The 26421-nt window shown below is 39.6% G+C and overlaps 1 protein-coding gene across 5 annotated transcripts; it reads right to left on the bottom strand.

The window, feature by feature from the left end:
* Positions 1 to 58: 58 nt before the first annotated feature.
* Positions 59 to 26421, bottom strand: ARHGEF25 (Rho guanine nucleotide exchange factor 25). Of its 5 annotated transcripts, none has more exons than XM_039332741.1 (13): positions 26291 to 26421; positions 25699 to 25791; positions 22475 to 22578; positions 21903 to 21972; positions 19570 to 19659; positions 18646 to 18738; positions 13530 to 13580; positions 13008 to 13085; positions 12252 to 12446; positions 11335 to 11515; positions 6294 to 6514; positions 4549 to 4653; positions 59 to 535 (listed from the first exon to the last, which is right to left on the bottom strand). In XM_039332741.1, the coding sequence occupies exons 2-13, from the start codon at positions 25729 to 25731 to the stop codon at positions 425 to 427; spliced, it is 1332 nt and encodes a 443-aa protein (XP_039188675.1). In that variant the 5' UTR covers positions 25732 to 25791; positions 26291 to 26421; the 3' UTR covers positions 59 to 424. The 5 variants fall into 5 exon arrangements, with proteins under 5 accessions (XP_039188675.1, XP_039188679.1, XP_039188676.1 ...); XM_039332745.1 differs by having other exon boundaries at positions 4538 to 4653; positions 25699 to 25765; positions 26291 to 26415; XM_039332742.1 differs by having other exon boundaries at positions 26295 to 26413.

The following is a 26421-nucleotide window of genomic DNA, read 5'->3' as shown; positions in this document are numbered from 1 at the left end:
GGAAATCAGCTTTTCATGACGCCTGTGCAGTTTTTGTGTGGTGCAATTCACTTCCTTGTTAGTTTTAATTAAAATCTTTATTACAACAAACAAAATATTCTCATTTCACATAATCTAAACCCCTCATCCAAGAGCCCCCACGTAAAGCCCCTAGAGCCCCACAGCATGCATATACTGGAGTCTAGGGAAGGGCCTTCAGCAGTACGCTCCATTCCCAATATGGGGTCCTGCACCCATTCAAGGAAGGGGGTGAAGTCTGGGCATTTTGAGCAGGATCAGAGGACAGCAAAACCTTCCATCCTGCTGTCGCCACATTTCTTTTTCCTCCAGAGCAGCCAAAGAGAGGGAGGAGGGATGTGGGAGAGGCATTACATATCCCCAGCTGAAGTGCCTGCCTGACAGAGGCCATCCTGCAGTCCAAGAGTCACAGTTCATCCTCATCAAGTTTGGCAAGTTGGGCGCTGCCTTGAGGAACGTTAATTTCTGGGACCTCAGGATCGGGGAGCAGCAGCCTGGCATCATCTTCAATCAGGACCTAATTGGGGGGGGGGGACAAAGAGATGATCAACTACAGAAATCTTTTCCAAAACTGCTGCTGTCAGGAACATTCTGCCAGGCTCATTCAGTATGTTTAGAAAAAAAATAATTTGTCAAGCAAAGCAATCCAAATTCCTCCTTAAGAAAAGCTGCACTCTGATCTGCATACATTGTGCATAATTTCATTATATTAGAGCATGTGAACCATATTTTATATTAACAGCCATGCTGGAGCAGTGGTTAGAATGCAATATTGCAGCCTGCCCACTGGCCAGGAGTTTGATCCTGACCGGCTCAAGGTTGACTCAGCTTTTCATCCTTCTGACATTGGTAAAATGAGGACCTAGATTGTTGGGGGGGGGGGGGCAATATGCTGGCTTTGTAAACTGCTTAGAGAGGGCTGTAAAGCACTGTGAAGCAATATACAAATTTAAGTGTTAGATTAGTCCAGGTTTGGGACCATCCAATATTTTGTCTCCCCAAAGCCTATTTCTAGAATATGAAAAATCACCTTTTGTTTCCAGTCTCACAAAATGGGATTTGATACTATTATTTTAAAATGAGAATTAAATACAAAATTTTGATAGTTGTAGGCAGACATGTTATCTAAGCATATTTCTCTCTCTCTCTCTCTCTCTCACACACACACACACATATATATATAATTGATTTACGATTTACCTTCCTTCAGCTAATTATAACAATAATGACCCTACTTGCAATGATCTACACTTTTCTATCAGCCATTTTATCAGAGCAAGAAATGTATCAGTAGCAGCATCTTCAATATTTACTATATGATTGTCCCAAAGACAAAGGGACAATTGTAGCGTCACTGCAAGTGCAACCAAAGTCTCTTGAATCTCTTAAGCACACAATAAATCCTCTGCAAACTCGAAAGATGGTATAGTGAAGTGGTCAAGAATATTAAACTAGGAGAAGAGAAATCCACTCTTAGCCATGAAGTTCCTTAGGTGAGTATTTTACCCTAACTGCACTCACAGGATTGTTGCATGAATAATAATGACTACATAGCAGTAAACAATGTATGCCACCTCCAGTTCCTCAACAAAAAGGAATTGTAAAAGTGAAATCAAGAAACTACTGGGTATCACTTCCCTGACAAAAATGTACAAAATATATGTAAATAATAATATGTAGTGTATCCATTTAACTTTATATGTATATAATAGAGAGAAATGATGGGTATCAAAAGCCTAAGTGATAAGCTATTTGCAAGCTGCTTCTTATGTTACTTGCACCTGCATAATCAACCCATCTTCTACTCCCTTTTCTCACTCACCTCTTTCTCGCAACTCACTGCAATTTAATCCTACATCAGTCTGGTCTCTCTATGGATCTGATGAAATGAGCTACAGCTCACAAAAATGACACTTTTTAATAACATTTGTTAGTCCAAATAGGTGTTACCAAATTCTAGTTCTTTTCTCCGGGACGGATGACTGTGTATGAAATGAGACAGTTCTGTCTAGGAACTTTTTATCTACATAATAACTCGTAGAAAAACTATGACGTATAATGACTGCTCATATTTTTACACACACACACACACACACACATCAACTAAAGAAAATTACAAGTAAATGAGAGGGGAAAAAAACATTGTACGAGAACCTAGTGTGGTTTTAATGGCCAGAAGTTGAAAATGTAGTTTATAGCAGTAGCTTCTCTACCTGCTAATACATATGTGTGTTGTACAAAGTGCACCTGGGTGCAAATATTTCCTTGGTTTGTAGTCTCCATGCCTGGATAGTAGAGAAGAAAAAGTTGGAAGAAAGGGGGACAGAGTGTCAAAGCTTTTAGTGGAGTCCTTGCCATTCTATTATCAGCGGCTCCCAACCTTTTCTATACCCCGCACCCCTAGAACGCTTCTGATATATTCTTGCACCCCTTACAAGCGTTCAAAATAAAGGCAACGAATTATGCATATACATTATAATTTTGAAAACCCAAGTTTTCGCACCCCCTGGAATACTGTCTTGCACCCACAGGGGGTGCAAGAACTTCTGGTTGGGAACCCCTGCTATTATGATATGCGATCATGAAAAATATTATTTATCACAATCCAACTTCATAGAAAAAAGAAATGAATCAGGCAAAAGAACCAAATTCTGTTGACAGAAGTGAGCGGCTGAACTTTACCTGGTGGGAGACCCATGAGTAGCAGATTCCTAAGAAATAACATGCCTAGCAGATGAGATTAATACCTGAATGTCTTGCCCTCTGAGGTAGCCTGTAGTGTCATTTTGATCAGTAAAATTGTGGGTGCTTTGATATTTTAAAAATAGGCTTAACAGACCAGTCTCACGGGGGTTTACACAGAAGCAATTCCTACATGTTTAGTTTTTCTTGATACATTATTGACACATTAAAAGAGAGGAGAAAAAGAATAACAGAAAAGAAATGGCCCAGGTACTATCTATTGCTTTTGCAAATCATCTAATCTTTTAACCCCTGTAAGTTACTAATTATTCATAGAAAAACGAATCCATAAGAATTATGAGTCATTTCCTCAATTTGATAATCAGAAATGGTGAATGCTACTGCATTTCAGTCATGTGGGGATGTACAAGATTCTGGCTATTTGCATTCTCATGGCATAACCATAAACTAGAGAGAACCCATGTTTGATCAGAATGCAACTTTTTCTAGGCAACAAAGGGCGTTTCCTGGTGATCATTGGATAATGAGTTTAATGAACTCCATTATGGCTAGCCAGTCTAATTTAATACGTACAGTCCATTTGAATGCATGAAAGTGCAACATCATGCTAGGGTGGACTATATAATGTGCCAAAGATCAGAAGAAGTTCAAAGTATTACAGAGGGATAACAGCACCGAGTGCAGACATGAGCTTCCATGATCAAGAGCTGCTTAAGAACAGCCACGGTAGTTAAATCTCAGTTTTGTCTTGTAAATGGAAGAATACAGATAGTCCTCAACGTATGACTACAATTGAGCTCAAAATTTTCTGTTGTTAAGCGAGATCATTGTTAAATGAGTTTGGCCCCATTTTACGACTTTGTTTGCCAGAGTTGTTAAAATACTAACATGATTGTAAAGAGAATCTTGCTTCCCATTGGCTTTCTTGTCAGAAGATGTCAAAAGGTGATCACATGGCCCCTGGACATTGCAACCACCATTAAGTATGAGCCAGTTGACAAGCATCTGAATTTTGATTACATGATTATGGGGACACTATAATGGTTGTAAGTGTGGAAAAAATGGACCTACGTCACTTTTTTCAGTGCCGTTGTAATTCTGAACCATCACTAATTAAATGGTTGTAAGTCGAGGATTACCTGTATTCCATTACGAGATTGATAAAAGCCAATTGTCGCAAGACCAATATTTTAGGTTATAAAATAGAAGACAAAGAGAATCTCAGTGTGTAAACTGGGCAAAGTGAGCAAAGGGTATATGTGTGTGCATGTGGGTGCACGTAACATGCAACGTTTTTTCTATTCTACAGCTAATTACTTTATTTGCTCCTGTTTGCCTGCTACCTCTCCCTTTATCTTTCCCACATTGGGAACTCTTCCTAGACTTACAAGGGAAATTCAAGGGAACCAGAATAATCTGATTGTTTTTGGTAGTTATCTGATTACTAATTTTTACAAACCTTCTGCTTATATTAGTTGTGAAAATTGTACTGATCAACAACACGCTTAAACTGAGAAATATGTTGAAGGGGCAACTGCATTTAAACTTGGATTCAATTGTTTATCGTTGCTGTCTGCAGTGATTGTGCTTACCAAGATCCCAAAGGGGGAGGGGAAAGTTCTTTACAATTACCCTCTCCCAAAACAAAACACTGGTTACATGCCAAAGGTCAAGGACCAATGAGTACATACTGTATGTGTGTGTGCACACATGCAGGTAGAAATTTAAGCTCCAGCAAAAGGGAAAGGAGATAATTTTACAAGGGAAATTCAACGGAACCAGAATAATCTGATCATTGTGATTATTCTGAACTCACCAAGAACTCACCAATTGCTGGGCTTCTTGCTGAGGGACACTGGAGAGCTGCGTATCAGGTTGCTGAGAAGGTATGTGAGCAGGTTCAGGCCCTGGAGAGCTTTGGCTGTGAGATGGCTGTCAGTGAAAGGTGGGATGAAGAGATTAATTTGGAGAGAAACAGTACAGAAAAACAAACCAGAAGCTGAGCATTTTGGGGATGAGTACTACATTTAGCACTGGACATAAGAAATTACTCTTAAAAGGACATGATGGTTTTCTGCGCTGAAGATATGTCATACCATTCATAGCTTCACTGAAACCATCATTAATTTAGCACATATTTTGATTGCTCTCAAGATGAGAAGCATGGACTCCATTAATCTAATGAATTAATGAATCAACTGATCTCACAGATTAAAAAAAAACAGTCCCCAAGTCTTTCCCTTTTATTATGCCTACATGCATATACATTTAATAAATATAAGCATATAAATTTAATAAGCATAAGCATACAAATTTAATAAATAGAAGGATCAAATAGATGTTTAAAAAGATGTCAAATGATCAATGACCAGTAAACACATAATAATCATTGTCTGAATGGCCTCACAATACATGCATCTGGTTTATCTACATCAATTAATCTGCTCTAAAGTTACCTTTTCTCAGTCCCTCTTCCCTAACACTCTGATAGGTAAATCAACACTTTGCTATATATGTGCATGCAAAGATTTTTCCCTTGTATATTCAGTGAATGATACTAAATAATAATTGTTTAGTAGCAACAGCAGACAATATACTCTCACCTGCCCTGTTCTGGTTCTTCTGGTATCTCTGCCTCAAGGATGGACCAAACAAACAAAAAATTGGGTTGCTTGGGGCATGGATTCCATCCATCCATCCATCCATCCATCCATCCATCCATCCATCCACCCACTCACTCACTCACTCACTCATTTTTCCTATTTTTTTAACTGCCCATTCTGGGAGACCACGAAAACCCATTCTGTTCATCTGAATGGCCTTTCCTTAACAAAAGGAAGAAGTCATCTCATCTTAGATGAGCTGGAACAGAGTTAAGAAGTCCTCCTCTAGGTCTTTCTCAACCTGACATCCTTTTCATTGGACTATGACTCCATCATCTCCAACTCTCAGCATTTGGACAGAGCAGTTGTAATTCATAGACAGATAAACATATATATTGTACGTACACTGGGCACAGGTTCAGAGTCCTTTGACCCTACTGAGTTGTTCTAAATAAAATGATGTATGGTAGCCAAATATATTAGTGTTTATTTTCAATACTTCCATGGTATCTTTCACTATAATTATCTTTAGGACAGTTTTCTTAGGAAAGAGCAACATATTAAGTAAATGGCCCCAGTTCCTCATTATTTGTTGAGTTGCTCTATTAAAAGATGGCCAATAACCTCCTCTCCTATTTCTTTTTTTCACATCAATAATGGAAATTTTACAAAATTACATTGATTAGGAATGGAGCAAGAAACTGTTTTGTCTTTATGGCAGCCTGTTCACAACCTCTTTCAAGCAACAGACAGGATAGAATTATTTTAATTATGAATTGCTGTTTTTATATAATGGTTATTTTGGGCATTCAAATTCTGAGTAGGCTCATCGCTACTGCTTAATTAAATCAAATTACTGCATCGAACGTTAAGCTTTCTTCTCCAAAGTAGAAAATCTGTGTCAGCTACACACACCAAATTGCTATACTATCTGAGGTGGGAGCCCGACTGATGACCTTCTTGCCTTACCTCGACAGAGGGGAGGGGGTCAGATGGGGCTGGACCAGGAAGATAAAGGGAGGGCAGGGAGGCATTGTGGGCCTGGAGGCTGGATCCCTTGTTCTGGTCCATGGAGGTTGAGGAGGAGGGCCGAGTTGAGCCACCTGTCAGTGAGTGGTGCAGAGCCCCCGTTCGTCCTAGACTGTGGGTTTTGCTCTCCCGACGCTGGTACTCTATGGGCGACTGCAGTGCTGGGAAGGGAAAAAAACAATAGGAACAGACTTTGAACAATGGGGTCAACCTGGGAACATAAAATAATGTACATGCCAAAAAGAAGTTGTATGGTGTTCAGCGAGAATAACAAGAAACCCTTTCTGAACCAAGAGGTAATTTCATTGAGTAAAATTACTACATGATGATTTGCCTGTCTGAATTAGCCATCATAGATTAGGCTTATCTGTACCCTAACATCATCTACCAATTGCTCCCCTGACTAATGTACTGAGGTGGCTACTGGAGAAGGCTGGAGAGTGAGAACCCTGATCATTTTTGAGTGATCATTCTGTAAATTGCTCAGAGGCACTTAGGCGAGATGGGTGATATAGAAAATTGATAAATAAAAATAAAATAACTTTTCTTAGACTTTAACAATAGATTTCTTGTTGCTGGCATGTTTGGTGAGATTGGGTTTATTTGATCTGAAGTAGCATAATTTTGGGGATAAATATAGTTTAAAACGTCATTGCCCTCCAACCCAAAACAATTGGAATTCTCAAAAAATCTAGCCAGATTTATATTTCCTCCTCTTCTTTCTTCTCCAGTTTCCCTCTTTCTTTAACAATATGGAAAGTGTCTGTAACTCCATCAACTGTTTGCCCAAATAGGACTGCTGAGTTCTAGCACTTTTAATACCATGTGAAAAGTTAGACAATCTACAAACCAGAGTTACTGTCAGAGCCAAGGTAGCTACACTGCATTCCCTTGTATCTCCTTCAAATCCTGTTTTATCCAATCATCCTTTCTTTTCTTTCTACCTCAGCAGCAATTTCAGATTTTATTTTATGTCATTGGTTGACATCACCCAGAGAAATAACTTCCTTTGGAAAGGCAGTGCTTTTTTTTTTTTTTTTTTAGCTCAAGGATTCTCTAAATTCTTCCTTTTTTTCCCAATCAATTTCTGTAGAGATGGCTTTGATTTTTTTCCCCCCCCAACTACAACTGTGGCTGGCTGGTTTGCCTTTTCAGCAGGGCGTTCCATTTTTTTAACAGCAGAAATTGTTGAGCATAATGTTTTTCTTCTCCTGCCTCAACCACAGATTTTATTAATACCTCTGTTACTGAAGTAGGCCTGCATGTTCTGCAGCAACCAAAACCACAAGTATTTCTTTTCCCCCCAAATATCCAGTTGACAGCTACTTTTTTCTTAATAGTTTTTTCCTCAGTTTCTTTTTTTTTTTTAATTGATTCCTTTAGACAACCTACCTTTTCTTTAGCTTCAGCCCATGTTCTGAATCAGGGATACAATGATCAAGAATATAGTTATCCAATCTAATAATCCCTGTTGTCTCCTGGTAAGGATTAGTATTGGGACCCACAGTAACCCTTCTATAATAAATGGTACAAATTGATGCTGCACTGTATTATAGTTCTTTCAAGCAACCCTCCTTTTCCTCTCCTTTCACTGAGAGACTTGCCACTGGTGATACAAAAGGGTTTTAGTTTCCTAATTTGTCTGTCAATACAGATATTTTTTCTATCCACTGATTTTCTATATAAAGCAGACAAGGAGGCAGATATGTTTCTCATTTCCTCAAACTGGGATTCTCTTATTTGTCAATTCCATCACATTTCATAATTAAAAGCCCATATTTGCATACTTCAATTGTACTATCTTTTCCTTTTTTTGGCCAGAATGGGCTACCTAAAATAATAGTCTTCACATGATCCTTTTCTTACCACAGTTACAGTATAACTTGTCCTCTATGTAACTCTTCTGCAACTATTGTGTATTTAAAGTTGCTGAAAAAAATGTAAACCTCTTGCACATAGTTGGTTTAAAGACATTCAAAGCACTTGTTCTTCAGAAAAGTTGTTGTATATATCTGCCAGCTCTCCTCAAATCAAACATAGTATGAATATCATTAAGTTCTTGTTTCTTACGTTCCATTAAAAACCAACAGAAAGATGTATGGATTAGGATCTTCCACAACCATACATGATAAAACCTAATGGTATCGTTCAGTTGAAGTTTAACTTGCAATATTTCTTTTTCATAATGGTGAGCCTCTATATCTCAAAGCCATTTGAATTTTCTTTGTTTTATTCTCTTTTCTTTCAGCTTTTATTTCCTTAACCTGTTCTGTTCCCTGAAAATATTTATAAATATTTCATTTCTTTAACTACTCTTTTTTTTTAGTCAGTAACAGTCTCATACCTTTCATGCTGGTTTTATAACATAAAACCATTTGTCCTCACATTAAAAAAAAAAAAGCTAGCTTTGTTTATTGTCCAGGAAATGGAATTAAGTTTTGTTAAATCAAAAAGCCGTTGTGGCACAGTGGTTAGAATGTAGTATTGAAGGCTAACTCTGCCCGCTGCCAGGAGTTCAATCCTGACCGGCTCAAAGTTTATTCAGCCTTCCATCTTTCCAAGGTCAGTAAAATGAGGGCCCCCGCTTATAGAAGGCTGTAAAGCACTATGAAGCTGTATATAAATCTAAGTGCTATTGTATCAATTTTCTTCTTTTTTCTACGCACCTATTTTCTCTATGGTTTCTAATTTTCTGTGCTATTCTTTAAAACTAACTTTTTCCTCAGATTTTCTTCATTTCTGCCTCACTTTTTCTAAAAGCTTTTTAGTCAGATAAATTGATTTGGCAGTATACAAGTTGAATAAATAAATAGATAAATAGATAAACAAACAAACTCCTCTGGGAATCCATATTATATTGCTGTGGCTTCATGTGCTGAAACCAGGTTTATTTGATTAGAAATAGCAAATTTAATTTGGAAATAAATAAATGTACTTTAAACACTTGCTGTCACCAATCCAAAATAATAGGGGATTTATTATACTGAAATGCACTCCTTATCAACTATTTTCATGGCAGTGTAATATTTAGAGAAGAGCTGTTATATTCTGGCTCTCATTTATTCAGAAGGCCAATTTTTTTATAAACAACTGAAATGTTAACTATATCATATGACCAGGAAGATTTATAATCAATTTATAAAGATATAAATTGTTTTTGTTTAGACATATATATCTGTGCTTATTTGCACAATGTTTCCTGATTTTTTTGGGGGGGGGAAATACCTAATATCAATGACACTACAGAGCTTAATATAAGATTACTTCTTTATTGTGCTAATTTTATTATAATCTGATGAAGCATAAGAATAGTATAATGGTATTACTTCTTCACATTTATTGCATATACCATTAGCCTCCCAAAGGCTCTGTTTAAGATGGCTCAGGCCTTGCTAAGCAAGCATCTGCTCCTTGGTCTGTCAGTGATTTTGATATCATGATACCATGTTTAGAGGTTCTTCTTTCTTGTGGTTGGTTCCAGTCAATATTGACAGAAAACCAGGCTGTTTCCCCAGGCCTTGAAATAGGAATAGTATCAAGCCTTTGTAGGATTTGTCATTGGTTATGAATTGTTTGTTTGTATGTCAATGATTTTTGCTTCTTTATCATTCTTGTTGTTAAAAGTTGTTAGTTGCCTACTGTCTTGTGGACTCAGATAATTTCTAAATTTTAAAATTAAAAGTAAATATTCCAACTAAAAAATTGGAAGTATTGAAAAGGCAGCATAAGCAAACTTGCAGGTTTTGCCTCCACGTTCTATGTAATGAGTAGAACGACCTCCATTTGGGATTCTGGGGCTCCCTTCCTTCAAATGTGTTTTGTACTGTGTTTGATCTGTACAAATCAAAACACCCCCTTGTGAGATATGTTTGTTGCTTCTTTGTTCACTTTCATTAAGACCTGATCTTATTAGAATGAAAGTTATAGACGAATTGACAAGTGGGAATCACATCTGTGAATAACAAAAACTTTCCTAGGAGTAGAAAACCAGCATGTAGGCAGCAAGCTGAGATGGAACTGTTGCCCTGGTTCCTTACCTATTAGAAGGATTCCCTGAGAAATAAGCCCAATTTCTGCCTACAGTGATCAACCTAGGTACTGCTGTGGCAAAGAAAAAAAGCTGCAAAATTGAGATAAGAAACTGATATATATGATATTGAAGGTCAAGAATAAAAAAAGCAAAATAATTAATAAGGGGAGAATTAAACAGTCCCTTCATTGATGAAACAGTACCTGGATCAAAATTATGAGACTTGGTGAAATACAAGATCAGTTAATCAGAATAGAGCTGGAAGGGACCTTGGAGGTCTTCTAGTTCAACCTCCTGCTCAAGTAGAAGACCCTGTAACATTTCAGACAAGTGAATGTCCAGTCTCTTCTTAAAAACCTCCAGTGATGAAGCACCCACAACTTCTGAAGGCAAGCTGTTCCTCTGGTAAATTGTCCTCACTGTTAGGAAGTTTCTCCTTAATTCCAGGTTGCTTCTCTGATTAGTTTCCATCCATTTTTTCTTGTCCTGCCCTCTGGTGCTTTGGAAAATAAGTTGACCCTCTCCTCTTTGTGGCAGCCCCTCTAATATTGGAATACTCCTATCATGTCCCCCCCCCCAGTCTTTGTTTTCTTTAGACTAGCCAAACCCAAATCCTGCAACCGTTATTCATATGTTTTAGTCTCTGGGCGTTTAATCCAAAATATATCAAATTCCGCAAAAGCCAAAACTTACTATATTATTTTAAAGCCTCTAACTCAAATTACAATTTGAAATTTTCCTTCTTATCTATGAACTACTGTTTCCCATATTTCCACAAAGCAGTGTGGAAATTTCATAGTTGTCATCCTATCCAGTCCACATGATGAGCTGAGAATGTGATGTAAGGAATCCTGAAGCCATGGAGGAAGATTGGGCAAAGTTTAAAAGGCAGTTTCCAAATGCATGATTTGAATGGCCAAAATTGGTAGGCAGCTATGTTTTTACTCCTACCATTAAGGAAGTCACGTTGTGTTTCCAAGATGAGGTTAATGTCAGTCACCCAGGCCTGGGCAATCTCCGGTGTTTCTGCCTGCAGTACATAACGGATGGTGCCCCGTTCTGCGCCACGAAAGATCAGTGCAAATTTGCAGGGATCATTGTCCACACAAGGCTCCAGGCCCAAAGAGCTTACCTGGAAGAGAAATGGATAATGGATCAACCTAGAGTTGTGACTGCAACTGAGACACTAGATTAAATAAAGACAATAAAGTGAAATTGGCCCAGGATTAATCCAGACCACATGAGTATGGTATCTTTTCCCAGGCAACAGTGCTAAAAAGCAAGAAAATTATATTAATAAAATAGGCACTCAGAGAGAGGAAGAGATTCAGCAGTCAAGTAAATACAAGTCTTTACTTATTTTTTTGAGAGAAGACTTAGACTTAGCTTATTCCAATTCATAAAACATAAAACATGTGCCATACAGTGATATATTACAAGTGTTTAAAGTACAGTATTACAACCCCAGTCTCAACATCATCTTTTATTTTTTGGCTGCCAATACAGAAATTGTATGGCTTTTTGGTTATATGGTTATATCCTGATGCAAACAGAAGCTACATTCATTGATTGGCGTAAGGCATGGAAATCAAACAAATATTACTTTTTTCCATTAGATCTGCTGTACTGTTTACTATTAGTATTATCCACATATTCTCGAATTGCAGCTGTAAGTCCAGATATCTGCATATATCAAACAGCATACCAAATTTACTATGTGATATTACAGTATACAAACAGACCAGGCCCCTGTAGAAAGATGGGACACCTAATTTTGGATATGGAACATTTTCACTGTAAAGTCCCTTATGAGTTAAGTGCCAGATGTTTAAATGTAGCTCAGTTCCCCACTGTTAACTCTGGAATACCTTGATGCTGCTCTTAAAGGCATATGTTGGGGCAGCATATGGACCACGCCTTCGCTCCAGGGTCTCACTTAGGATAACAATTTGCTCAAAGAGAAAGATGCGGCGCTCACGAGCCCGGGCCAGGATCCCGCCTGCCTGCTCTATTACCAAAAAAGTGTTCTGCTGCAGCAGTTTCCCTTGAGAAGTCAGCTTCCCCTAAAGAAAAAAAGTAACCTGCAATTTATTCAACTGTTTAAATGGCATAAAATTACCCTACTCTGAGAGCTGAAGGTTAGTACGGCCTAGCACACCCTTTTAATGCTGCTCTATGTCAAAGGTTCTTTCCCGCCAAAATGGAAGCTTTCCCTGTCAACAATTTTCCAAAAGGTAGCTTGGGACAGCATTCACACATGCCACTATAGTTGAAGTGGTAGTTTCAACAACTGCACCATCAAGCATTTCAAAACATCTATCTTAAATTTTCCTTCTGGCCAAAATGTCCCTAAATCTTGCCCTCCCCCACCCATATGATATCCTATATTTTAGGCTCACATACCCAAGTAAATCGGTATTGAAGTTGAGATTCTTCAGAAATAACCAATTAAGACCCTTCCTTGAAGATGTACAGCCTTCCTATCACTGTAAGACTAGAGTGATGATAGGGGGGAGGGCGGTGGAAGAAGAGAATCGTTTCAATGCTGTCTACTATACTGAGCTAGCTAATCAGAAAAATCAGAACTAAGAGTCTCCAACCAGACACTGATCTTCAGAATTTACCTCAAAGCCTTGAAGACGTCCCACATTCATCATGTCGTTGCAGCGTTTGGGAACAAAGCACATAACATCTACAGCTTTCTGAAATTCAAATGTAGAGAATGAGGCTACAGAAGATGTACTGGATTCTCCAAGACTGATGCCACTGGATATATCAATTTCAGGGCTCATCAATGAGCTATAATAACCTTTTATTCTACATCTTAAACTACAAAGGCGAGGGAAAATTGAGGGGAAATCACAAAATAAGATCTGCTAGTCATATAGAAGGCTTCACTGGCCTGAGATCTGAAGATACAGTATATCAAATATACAATAACTGATATAGGATGTGGATTCTCCATCTGCCAATCTTCTCACAGCTGTCAATCTTGTAAACGCTGGGTGGTATTCCAGCCAATCCACATGATATTTCAATTGACCCATGAGACTGTAGTTTTTCATTCAAAAGCAATAGTGTAATATCAAGATTATTTATATAGGAACAGTGGCTCTATGATAGCTCTCATTGGTTTCAACTCCTACCTCCAGCTGTTCCGTGTCCTTCCCAGCTTTGCTGTAATACTTCAGGAAATCCTGGAGAGAGCAAGAGAAAGAAAAGAGGGGAAGAATAAGTGTTTTTATAAGGGAGAGAAAGAGAGTAACAGGAGCTAGTTGCTCATGAGTTCCATCCATTGTTACCATTGTTCTATAGTTACCATTGTTACCATTACCTAGTAACCATTGTTCTATGACTTACCTACATCAGCTTACACCAATTTGGTGTCCCCTTCAAATACATTGGGAATATAACTGACTGTTTTGCACTCAGCATCTACTAAACTCACAATCCTCTAACAGCATGACCACTGATGAAAGCTTACAATCCAACACATTTGAAGGCTACCAAATGTGGCAAGAGTGATATAAACTCCAATCTCCTTCGAGAAGAGATGAGTCATGATTTAGAACTAAATTGTATCCTATCCGAAGATCGTTGGCAGCAGCAGAGCCATTACAAAACCTCACCGCTGTGTATTTTGTTTGCATAAAGGCCAACATTCCCATTAGGCAGGAATCTATAACTGGATCAATTTCCCAACTTTTAAATCAGCTACATGGACATTTGTGTACATTCACGTACTGTGCAGAGGTAACGCCATTTGGAGCAAAAATATTGAGGATTTTTTTTACATCTGCCAGTTTTTCAAATCATAATCACACTCATCACATTGTGACTATCTTGACAAAACACATTAAACTATATTAATCTTGAGAACACTGAAATTAAAATTCTAAAGATGAACAATAATTTTTTTTTTAAAAAAATGCAAGCTTGTATAACTGGACTAATGTAAGAGAAAATATAATTCTTTCAGAGCATCCCCTTCTCTAAATTATATTCCCAGGGTCCTGGGAAACACTAAAACCTGTTAGCTTTGCCATAAAATACTCAACAACCTGAGTGATATCAATAAATTTAGAAGATATTAAAAGATGAAAAAGGCTCAGGCAAGTAAAACCATTAGAAAATAAATACATAAAAGAAGTTCCCTGCCTGAAATACTGCCTCTTTGTTTTCTCAAATACATCATTGTCTTTATAGTACTTGCTCCCATTGCCTAATAGAATCTAGCCCACAATTGACCTCTCCAAACACATCATGTGTTGCTACACCCAAACAAATACACTTGTACTGTTATATCCAATCACATCTACATTCTAATTTACATAATTAATTCCTTTGTTTAGAGGAACTGAATCTCTACCCCCTTCTAGGTTTGTTTATTATAGTACTAGAGGCAACAGAAGCAACCTTGCTTTAACAAAATTATGTGCTGGCTTTCAGTTTAACTGAACTTTTGGGGAAATCGGTGAGTGACTTTTCTTCTAAATAGAAAAAAAAAGAATGTTAATGCTTCTAGGATAACTCAGTGGGGTAGGTATAGGGTTGACAGCAGTACCTAACAAAAAATGGGCCCAAAGCAGCTTTTAGTTGGAACAACAGAGCAGGAGGGAGAGCAATAATGTTGTAATAATTCCTCTATGGGAATCTGGCTCAGATGGATATCTGCTTATCTGGCTTCTAAGTTGTGTTGCCTGTATTTGTGTATATAACACACCATTCCAAAAACAGAAAACATCCAGGGCTCTCTTTATCCAAAGGAAACAAAAACCAACAGTGCTATCCTTTAAAGGCCTTAGTATTCAGGGAATTGGAAATATGGCATATACAAAAAGAGAAGGCCGAAGAACATGAGGTAGACCCAGAAGAAGATGGACAGACAACATCAAAGATACATTACAACACCATCAACAATGGTTGAGGCCACCGGAGGAGGAGGGGGAGGAGGGGGAGGAGGAGGAGGAGGATTAAAAATGGTGGCAAAAGTCAAGAGACAGTTGATGTAAAAAACGTAGACAGGATGACAAATTCAAATTTGTTGTCATTAATGTCTGAACTGGGCATACTTTCTGTTTGGCCCATCACTAATGCAGGCGACTCATTACTTTCTGAATGCAGGAATGGATGACTGTCTTCCTTCCACTCGAATTCCATTCCAAATGCACCCCATTCTCAAGTTTTCCATCTTCAATTCAAAACTGCTGTTTTCAAACTCAAGCCATCCTGGATTCTTTGGAGAAGATGGTCTCCATGCTCCATTTTGTTCTAAGAGCAATTCTGATTGGCTCTGGTGCCTGGTACACTGCCTCTCCTCCACTGGGGGGTCCTGCCCTTAGTATTCCAGCATCTGAGCTTTCCCTTCCCTTTCCTTTCCTGCCTTTCATTTCATTTGATCATCTTTACATGCAATGTAGAAACATTGCTACTTTACTTCTGTGAAGCTGAATAATCAGTTCTTCCTTGCTGCAGATTCCATAGTCCTGTAGAGAAATGTAGATGCAAACAACCCTTTTCCCTATTGCGTTGATGATTTATTTATTTATTTCTATTTATTTATTTTCAAATATTTATATGCCGCCCAATCCCAAAGGACTCAGGGCGGCGTACAAAGTTAAAACAATGATAAAACAATAAAATAAAACAGTCATACCACGAGTCCGATCATATCCCGGCCCCCCGGGGACATCAGCCCCAGGCCTGCCGGAACAGGAGGGTTTAAACGGCCTTCTTAAAGGCCGGCAGGGTGGGAGTAGTTCGAACCTCGGGGGGAAGTTGATTCCACCAGGTCGGAGCCACCACAGAAAAGGCCTTTCCCCGAGGGCCCGCCAGCCGACATTGTCTGGCCGACGGGACCTGAAGGAGGCCCAATCTATGGGACCTCACCGGTCTCTGGGAGCTGTGCGGCAGTATGCGGTCCTGTAAGTAACCTGGCCCTATGCCATGAAGGGCTTTAAAGGTGATAACCAACACCTTGAATTGCGTCCGGAGACCCACAGGAAGCCAGTGCAGCTCGCGGAGGATAGGTGACATGTGGGCGTACCTTGGCGCGCCCACAATCGCTCTCGCGGCTGCATTCTGAACCAACTGCAGCCTCCGAACGCTCTTCAAGGGTAGCCCCATGTAGAGTGCGTTACAGTAATCCAGTCTTGAGGTGACAAGGGCATGAGTGACTGTGAGTAAAGCCTCCCGGTCCAAATAAGGCCGCAACTGGTGCACTAGGCGAACCTGGGCAAAGGTCCCCCTGGCCACAGCCGATAGATGTTGTTCCAGATTTAGCTGTGAGTCCAGGAGGACACCCAAGTTGCGTGCCTGCACTGAGGGAGGTAAATTTGCCCCCCCCAGGACTAAAGATGGACCATCCAGTTGGCCTTTGGGAGGCAAGACCCAGAGCCACTCGGTCTTGTCAGGGTTGAGTCTAAGCCTGTTCACCCCCATCCAGACCCTCACATCTTCCAGGCACCGGCACATCACGTCGACTGCTTCACTGAAAGGACACGGGGTGGAGATATATAATTGGGTATCATCCGCGTACTGATGATACCTCACCCCGTGTCGCCGAATGATCTCACCCAGCGGTTTCATGTAGATGTTAAAAAGGAGGGGGGACAGGACCGAGCCCTGAGGCACCCCATGATCGAGGCGCCTAGGGGTCGATCTCTGTCCACCCGCCAACACCGACTGCGACCTGTCAGAGAGGTAGGAGGAGAACCACCGCAATACGGTGCCGCCCACCCCCACCTCTCCGAGACGACGCAGAAGGATACCATGGTCGATGGTATCGAAAGCCGCTGAGAGGTCAAGAAGCACCAGGATAGAGGAATGACCCCTATCCCGGGCTCGCCAGAGGTCATCGGTCAGTGCGACCAAAGCAGTCTCAGTGCTGTAGCCGGGCCTGAAACCAGATTGAAAAGGGTCCAGATAATTGGTTTCATCCAAGGATCGCAAGAGTTGAGACGCCACCACCTTCTCTACAACCTTCCCCACAAAGGGGAGGTTGGAGACGGGACGAAAGTTCTTCAAAACAGCTGGGTCCAGGGAAGGCTTCTTGAGGAGGGGCCTCACCACCGCTTCCTTTAAAGGTTGCGGGAAAGACCCCTCTATCAAGGAAGCATTGATTATCGCCTGGAGCCAGCCTCGTGTCACCTCCCTACTGGCAGAAACCAGCCAGGAGGGGCACGGGTCCAATAAACAGGTGGCGGCATTCATTGCCCTCACGGCCTTGTCCACTTCATCAGGGGTCACATGCTCAAACTCGCTCCAGATAACATGACTAAGACCAGCCCCTGCTGTATCATTGTATCATTGGAGCTGTAAAGGTATCATAGCATCTGCATTTAGTGTCAAAGGAAATAATCTGATAAGGGAAAGGTGGAGGCATTTATGCATGCAAACTTCTGAAGAAGCAAAGGCAAGGCATAAGGAAGCAATCTCTAAAGCGAAAAGGCAGGCACTAGTACAGTAGTACTCACAGGATCCAACCAACAAAGCAGAAGATGGTGACTTAATTTATTACATTTTTAAACCACGCATCTTCCTCATTGAAGGAGTCCCATCTTAAGGCATGAAAGTGAGCAGAGTGACTTTGAGCCAGTCACTCTTTTTCAGCCCAAACCACCTCATAGAGGAGTTGTTGTGGGAAAAATAGGAGGAGGAAGGAGTGCTGTATTAAGTATGTTGGCTGCTTTGAGTTACTTGCAAAAATAATAAAGGTGGGATTTAAAAAAAATCTAAAACAAAAAGACCAATTGGAACTTGGAGTGGCCCTTGTCTAGAGTAGAATGTCTGAAGCTGGCATAAGAAACAAGTGGCTTAGACTACAGTGTGGAATTGCCCTCAGCCTGAATTATTGTTCTCTCTGCGGACTAGATAGAATGAATGTCCAGTAGGGGGTGACAGAACACCACCAGTTGGAGTGGCCACTCCTTTTGTGACATTTCACTGGCCTACTGCCCCAGAGAAAACCCAGATGCTATTAGGAATCCCTTTTCACCAACTGCTTTCCTCTGGATTCTACAGCAGCCACCTCCAACCTGGTACTCTCCAGATGGGCATTCATGTAATTAATGGGAGTTAAGGCAATTGGAGTTTCAGCCATCTGGAGAACAACAGGCATGGGAAGCTTGCTCTTTAAAGATCAACAGGAAATACGTGTACAGATTCTTCCCTGCTGGAATTGCCTTCAGATTTGGGGACCTTTGGAGATTAGTCTTTTTGCCTTAGCTTTGGAGAGCAACAATCCACTTTCTGCTTCAGCACCTTGAGCAGCAGTTGGTATTTCATGATCCGCTGTACAGGCTTGATAAGTAAATCATTGAGCTGCAGGCGATGCCCCAACTCCTGCTTCAGTTCCTGGAAAAGAGAAAATGATGTACAGCCAAGTCTGTAAAAAATGTGTGGGAGATTGACTGTGCATGCTATACAGATACCACACAAAATGTGACATGCTTTAAAAGGACACCTGCAAGGGAAAGACTAGTTTTAGAGACTTGGGAAAGCAAGATGGGACCAAAAAAAAAAAAAAAAAAGCTAACATTTAAAAGCAGCTTCACACATTTACATATTTAGAATGGAAGTTAGTATAGAAGAACATTTGCAGTCTATTATTCTTTATCTCTGAGCAGAAGGACCCCAGAGATAGCAAATTCATCATTCTTTTAAAAGACCTTTCTTTCCCACTTAGCTCAAAGAAAGGTATTTCTGAAAGAAAAGACAATTCTGTAGCCTGGAGCCAGTCAACCAGCTGCTCATCTACTCCTTATGCCAATTTAAAGAGTTAATACAGGCAACCTCTGATGGTACATGGCTTTTAAAGTCTTCCTCAACCAGGAGTTCTCACCTCAATTATGGCTAACAGATGCCTAGAGTTATTCCCATGGGTTTCACAAATCATTGCCTACCCACATTTAGATGAATGTGTGGTAGTGTGCAAGAAGAGGCAGATGTGTTGGGTGGCACTGGCTCCATACAAATGCTTTTCCTCAAGAAGGGAGCTATTAGGTGACCGGACCAAAGAGGTTGCCTGGAGTTCATCTGCATTGGCTCAGAGAGGGGCACACAACAGCACAAGATCAAGGGTCCCTTATGCTGGCAGGAGATGAGTGAGACACAAGCAAGTTATGTGGCAGAGGCTGAGGGCAAAAAGAAAGAACAAAGCAGCAGTCAAGGCACATAGCCCCTTACCTCAAAGTAAGTGTCAATAAACTCAGAAACAATATGCTCAGATTTGGGTTTGTTCTGACAGTAAACAACATACATGTGCAAACGACGCTCCTAGAATACAACAGGGAAACAATTCAGTTGAACACTTTGGATAAAACTTAACAACACGTATGTTAAAGAGCCAGGCCTCCTGAGCAATTTATACAAATTACTAATTCTGATGAAAATCTTATTTTATGACACATGCTGTCTTTGCCCTTGAGACATTTTTATTGTTTCATCATTATCTATGCTTAAGCCAGCATTTACTTCTATAATGCTTCCAATTATGCTTTGGGGAACTCAGAATTAGTTTCTTCTAGCAAATTATAAGTAAATGCATGTATAATTTTCATAGCTTATAGTTCACAGCTTGTGGTTGTACTATTGAATATACATACTTACTAAGAAATAAACATAATATTTTTTTCCTGATCTCATGTGTGTGTGCATGCACACACACACACACACGTATATAACATACATTTATTTGGAATCAGAGCTTGTTTTGTTGAATGATTACAGTCAATTTTGTTCAATTACAGGAGCTTATTTTGTTGAATTGCTACAGTCAAATAGTAGGCTAGGAAAAACATATGATTTTAACAAATTTTCCTTTTACAATTATGGGTTGATCATGGAAATTCACTGGAGCAACAACAAAATAATTTTGTGGAAAACAAGATCCAACCAGGGTGTGAATGATTCATGGCATCCCTCCTCTCTTTGGAGTTTGATATTATTTAGAATGGAATCCTTTAAAAAAAAAAGTACAAAGTTATCGGTTCTAAGGCAGCAACGTTCCTAGTTTTCAAAGGTGCTTTTAAAATTTATAGTGTCCAGACTTCTTCATTACTGTATACTGAAATTGTTTTATTAAATGGTCTTGTGCAGCATAGTAATATTAATAGTAGTAAAGTTGGAAGGGACCTTGGAGATCATCTAGTCCACCCTCTGCTCAGGCAGGAAACCCTACACCATTTTGGACAAATGGCTGTCCAGTCTCTTCTTAAAAACTTCCAGTGTTGGAGCATTTACTGCTTCTGGAGGCAGGCTGTTCCACTGGTTAATTGTTCTCACTGTCAGGAAGTTTCTCCTTAGTTCTAGGTTGCTTCTCTCCTTGATTAGTTTCCACCGTTGCTTCTTGTCCTGCCTTCAGGTGCTTTGGAAAATAGCTTAATTCCCTCTTCTTTATGGCAGCCCCTGAGATATTGGAATACTGCTATCATGGCCCCCCTTGTCCTTCTCTTCGTTAAACTAGACATACCCAATTCTAGCAACCGTTCCTTATATGTTTTAGCCTCCAGTCCCCTAATCATCTTTGTTGCTCTTCTCTATACTCTTTCTAGAGTCTCAACATCTTTTTTACATCGTGGTGACCAACACTGGATACAGTATTCCAAGTGTGGCCTTACCAAGGCATTGAAGAGTGGTATTAATACTTCACCTGATCTTGATTCTATCCCTCTGTTAATGCAGCCTACCACTGTTGGCCTTTTTGGCAGCTGCAGCACACTGCTGGCTCATATTTAGGTGATTGTCTACTAGGACTCCGAGGTCCCTCTCACAGTTACTACTATTGAGCATGGTGCCACCTATGCTGTACTTGTGAATTGACTGGGACAGATGCAGCCTTTGATATGGGATAGTCAATTCCACCTTCATTCTGTCAGAAGAATGTTCCTTTCTCCAATCTTCATATAATTGGTAACTCTCATAATCACCAACTGAATGGCCAAAAATTATGATGCTTGAGGATTATGAGATTTAAAATCCAACAAAGTGGGGAAATCTGTGCCACAGGTAAATAACATTTCACTTTGCAACTCTATACCTCATTTCACTTGCACTGTGATCATGCTATGATCACCAGAAGTGGGACAATAATTACCAATACTCCTAGAAGACAATGAAAAATCTCTTCTATCAAATATGCCATAGATCAGTCTAACAAATGCTTGATAAGAAAAAGGGATCAATATCATCATCATTAGAGCATCTAGCTTTTTTAAGCTGAGTAACAGATTTCCTCCTTTATGCTTAAACTTGCATAATCCCTGAGTTAATGGGGCTATGGGACATGCTTTCCAGAGGAATTAGCTGATTCAATCAAACTGAAGCTCCATCTAGGTCAGCATTCTGCTTCTGACAATGCCATTCTGAAAATGTTTTAATGCAGATAAACAGGATAATTGTTTTGTCTCTGTCTTTAGAAACCAAAACCATATGCTCCTCGATTCAGAAATTTCATTTAATCATTCTGCTTCTATTTTGACAGCTCTTCTACCCTCCTTATAGCAATTGTAGGGACTCACGTGCTTTATGAACAGCTCAGCCAGAAGATCAGGGTCCTCCAGACATTTCTCCAGCTGCTTGAGTAAATAACTGCAGTTGGGGGAGGAGAGGGAGCAGATATGGTATCCATGAGATATGTGCCCTTATCCCATCTTCCCATTTCCCCCCCCCCCCGGCTTTTATATTATAGACTTAAATCAAAGTGCTTTTCAAAATGAGGCTAAGAAATAGGAGTCCTTCTCAGGACCAGATTCTTTGGGGAAAGAAAGGAAAGAGGATCAGTAATCCATTCAGCCATAAGATAGTGGCCCATTGTAGTTCTTGTCCCTTATCTTGCTAATTTCACATTGGCCACATTAACCTAGTTAGGTAATCACTGAGTCAATATTAGCCCTTGAAACAGTTGCCAAGTCATAATCCAAAGTTACACTAGACTTCTCCCAAATATGGCCACTGGAATACAGTTCCCATTATAGCAATTTGGCCTAATTATTGGAAAGTTCTACCTTTCAATAGAAAGCTCCATTCTCAGGAAATATAGTTACCCCATGCCATGCTCTACCCAGAAACGACTGTTTGCTTGTTCACTCACTCTTTATGCCAGTCATAGATCTGGTGGATGTTCCCAAAGATTATCTTATCCTTGCCCTTCATACCTTCAGGGATGCCACGGGTATTCATGGTCACCATATAGCCCTGCAAAATCAGAAGAATAGGCTAGAGGAACTATTTTGCTTCTTCTTTAAAACATGGAAGAAGTGAATGAAGGAGGAATTAAGACAGGATTCCTGTCCTGACAGAAATTAGAGTGATGGGCTCTGACTTGGTAACTGGGAGAAAGGGAGTACATGGGCAAAGACCTTATTTATAGCAACTATGGTGTTCTGGGTTTTGAGGAAACCCTGAGAATCCCTGATATTCAGAAACACATCACAGATTCCTCAATGAGAGCAGAGTTAAGCAATTCCATTTAAAAAAAAAGTCTGCCCATTTCATCAATGAAATGTCACAGAAGAAGATTTTGGGGCTGGTAAGATGCCTTTAGAGAGAAATGGTTAACAATACATTGACCTGCTAAAATAAAGATCACATTGTTTACCTTGAACATGGTACAAATACCAAGTCTATACCAAGCATTATGAACTCAAAAATCCTTACCTAGAATGTAAGCCTTTATCTCATAGTAAGATAGGCATTCTGCATCTGTGATATTTTGCTTGGACTTTAACTCCCATTAGTCCAGTTAACAGTATCTCAAAGTAAAGAGATTATTGCAGTTTAAAACCAAAATATCTGGGGAGTACTGTACTATGTTGAGAGATTTATATTCCCTCGCTAGTGCTTTTATTAATTTGGGAAAAGAAGCACCCAGTTGAACTGCACAATAAGAAGCAAACAGGTGCTCTTTTTCAAGGTCTTCAGAAAATATGAGGATGACTGACAAGCAAGGAACACACATTACTACTAACTTTTCTTCCATTTCATGGTATTCACCAGTTTAGGAATTATTTCTGTACTACCCTCGCTTTTCCATTAAACCATTTTGACTATAGCGCTTTGACTATAAACCTGAAAAATCTGAATTCTGGCAAAACTATGAGAGTTCAGCTAGAAATAACTCATTGGCAGTAATGAACTGAGGACACTTTAAAATACAAATTCATTTTAGGTATGTAGTAATAGAAGTTCAAATAAAATGGGTAACAAGTTGAAGAGGAGGAGGAATGAAAGAAGACAGACCAGCAGTAAGCAGACAGAAAATTAAAGTCAGTAAAGTATAAAAGGAAGCATTATTCTTATTACAAAGGGAGGTTTCTGCCCAATTCAAGAAAAAGTGTAACTGAATGCACATTTTGCAAAATAATTGTATTTGAAAAATATTTTAAACATCCAGAAAATGAAAGACCACTTGTTTAAGGATATTAAACACACAACCACTTGTATTACTTTAATACAAGTTAAAAATATAAGAAGCAGAAAATTAGCCAGAAGTGCAATGAAATCATTATATGATAACAATATAAAAGGAGTCATTATAGGAATCAGGGAAATTGGCAAATGAATCAAATGAATTTTGCACATTGGTCTTTACTTTAAAAGTTGCTGAAAGTGTACCCCTGCCTGAATCAGAATTGATTGAAAATAAATACTTTTTTTTTCCCCAAAACAGATCAGGGCTTTGCAGCCAGGTGGCATTCACCCAACAGATCTTAAAGAACAGTTGAGGAACTGCTGAAGCATGAGATAAAACGTGTAACATCTCTTAAATCCGACTTCTTAACAGAGAACTTGGAAGGTAGCCAATATATTAGCAATACTTTTAAAAGAAAGGGATTGGGGTTGAGGGAGAGGAAAAAAGAAAACAACATCCAGGAAATTACAGGCTTGTCTGAGATACATTGATGGAAAACTCAAGATAACTGGTATTGTAAAAATGTGCATAAGCACAAATCTTGTTAAGGAAGATTTTTTGTGAAGGGAGGTTCTGCTCTGCCAGCCATTTAAAATACCGTACCATAGAGTCGTCAATAATAAAGTTGCAGATACAGTAAGTGATCCAGTGAGTACTGTATTCTCAGCTGTTCAGAAAGCTATAATGGGATGAGAAAGCAGCTCCCATGCAACCTTCAACTTCCTTTTTGGGACAACCTAAATGATTCCCCAACTCTGCTGCTGAAAACTGATGGAAAATCATTGATATTCAGTACTAAAAGGCTAATATTAGCACTATTTCTCTAATATATTTCTTCCAAAACAAGCCTCCAAAAGGATGAACCCACATATTTTGGCTTTTAAGAAAAACCTTATCAAATTTTCAAAAAGAGATATAAAAGAAGTCAACAGTTCCAGCCTAGCAGAAAAATGTGATTTTAATGAGTGAAATTCCCGACTACAAAAATGTTGCTCACCCTGCATATGCAGCAGTCAAATATAGAGATATATGCAAACATTTCCATTTCTAAATTCTAATTCCAATTCCAAATGAAGTAGGTTGTTTCACGTTTGACCCACATACAGTTAGGGTTGAAATAGGCACTTTTGAATTAAAAATCTGGGCTTTTCAAGCTGAGTTTGAACGCCAAACAATTTGTACACAATTAGTCAAGACATAAGAGGATGGACTGGTTGCTAGTTTGAAAGACAAGCAATAGGAGATGGAAATAAATAAATAGGGTTCAAAATGGAAGTAAACACAAAGAACAAGCTGATTCAATGTTAAAATTTACAATTAAGACATTCAACAGAATATTGTATTGTAAAATACTATGCTCTCGACAGGATATTACATCTCACCCTGTTTTATGTTTCCCCCAATAGCCAATAAATATTTTGTACCCATAAAGCATGCAACCAGTTGTCATTTTGAGTCTTTGGGATTCTACTTTTGACAAACATTTGTCAAATTTTAATATACTGTGAACTTCTGGACATGGGCAGCCCATCTCAAAAAAACAAGATACAGACTAGAGGAGAAAAAAAATTGAAGGGAAAGTCCTCTCTTCATAAGAAACTGGGGTTTTCAAACCTCAAAGGAGCATTGTATGTCCTGAGTGGCAATGCAACAAATTCCCCAAATCATACAGGATTGCCTTGGGCCAGTCCATAGGTACTTGAATGGCTCTTCAGACTGAAGATTAGAATCAAGCATTAATTTTTCTTTTCTTCTACTCTCGTCAAGCAAGAAGACAGGCAGTTTCAAGCAATCTATTCTGTTTGGAGGATGGAAAATATTTTGCCCAAGATCCCAAAAGATCTGGAGATGGCCCGCTGATTGATAGGGAATTAGTGTCTAAGGTGTAATGTATATGTGTGCACCTCCACAATCTGGCCCAGGTCTTCCACGTACATCTTCTCGGTTTCAATCAACTCCCTGAGAACAAACCTGCAGACAAGACGAAGCAGCAGTGTCTAAGGGGAAGGAAATGCATTGTGTGAGCCCTGTTCCCTCTTTTCTTATGCACGGCATCCCTCCCATCTCCTTATTCTGCATACATGTGCTATTTACAGACCTACACTAAAGCCTTCTCTATGCTGAGGAGAGACTTGTATGACATAGAGAAAGGACCTTGTTTGCAAGCTGCTTAAGATGTGATAAAGCAAGTACAGTATGCTGCAAATATCCGTGCAGTCAGTTTTTCCTGAAGTATTACAGGAATGTTGATGCATAATTAACAATTGATTCTATATAGCATGTAGTCATAGCACGTTTGGAATGAACACTTAGGACTTGTGGGATATGCCCTGAGTATAAAAGCTATGAAATAACTCTTGTTTCACCCACATTAAGTTTGTGCCTCCGTGCTTTTCAATATCCCAACATCTGCTACATTTGCCTTCCACCTAGTCCTGTCTTTGACCATTTCTCCCGTCATGGTTGTAAGCTACTGCACCAAGGAAAATCACTTACATACTCTTTTCTAAGGCACTACGCCTCTCCTCCTCTTCCTGCTCCTCAGAGCCTGGGGGCTGCACAAGAGGTTCCAAGGGAGACGCTGAGGTTCTGGGATCTGTAGGGAGCAGAGAGGGCTCAGGATCCTG

The sequence above is a fragment of the Crotalus tigris genome, unplaced genomic scaffold (genome assembly GCF_016545835.1).
Source record: "Crotalus tigris isolate CLP2741 ecotype Arizona unplaced genomic scaffold, ASM1654583v1 scf7180000024462.759394, whole genome shotgun sequence".
Lineage (NCBI taxonomy): Eukaryota > Metazoa > Chordata > Lepidosauria > Squamata > Viperidae > Crotalus > Crotalus tigris.
Note: the sequence above shows the minus strand (reverse complement) of the source record. Positions and strands in the feature narration are given on the sequence as shown.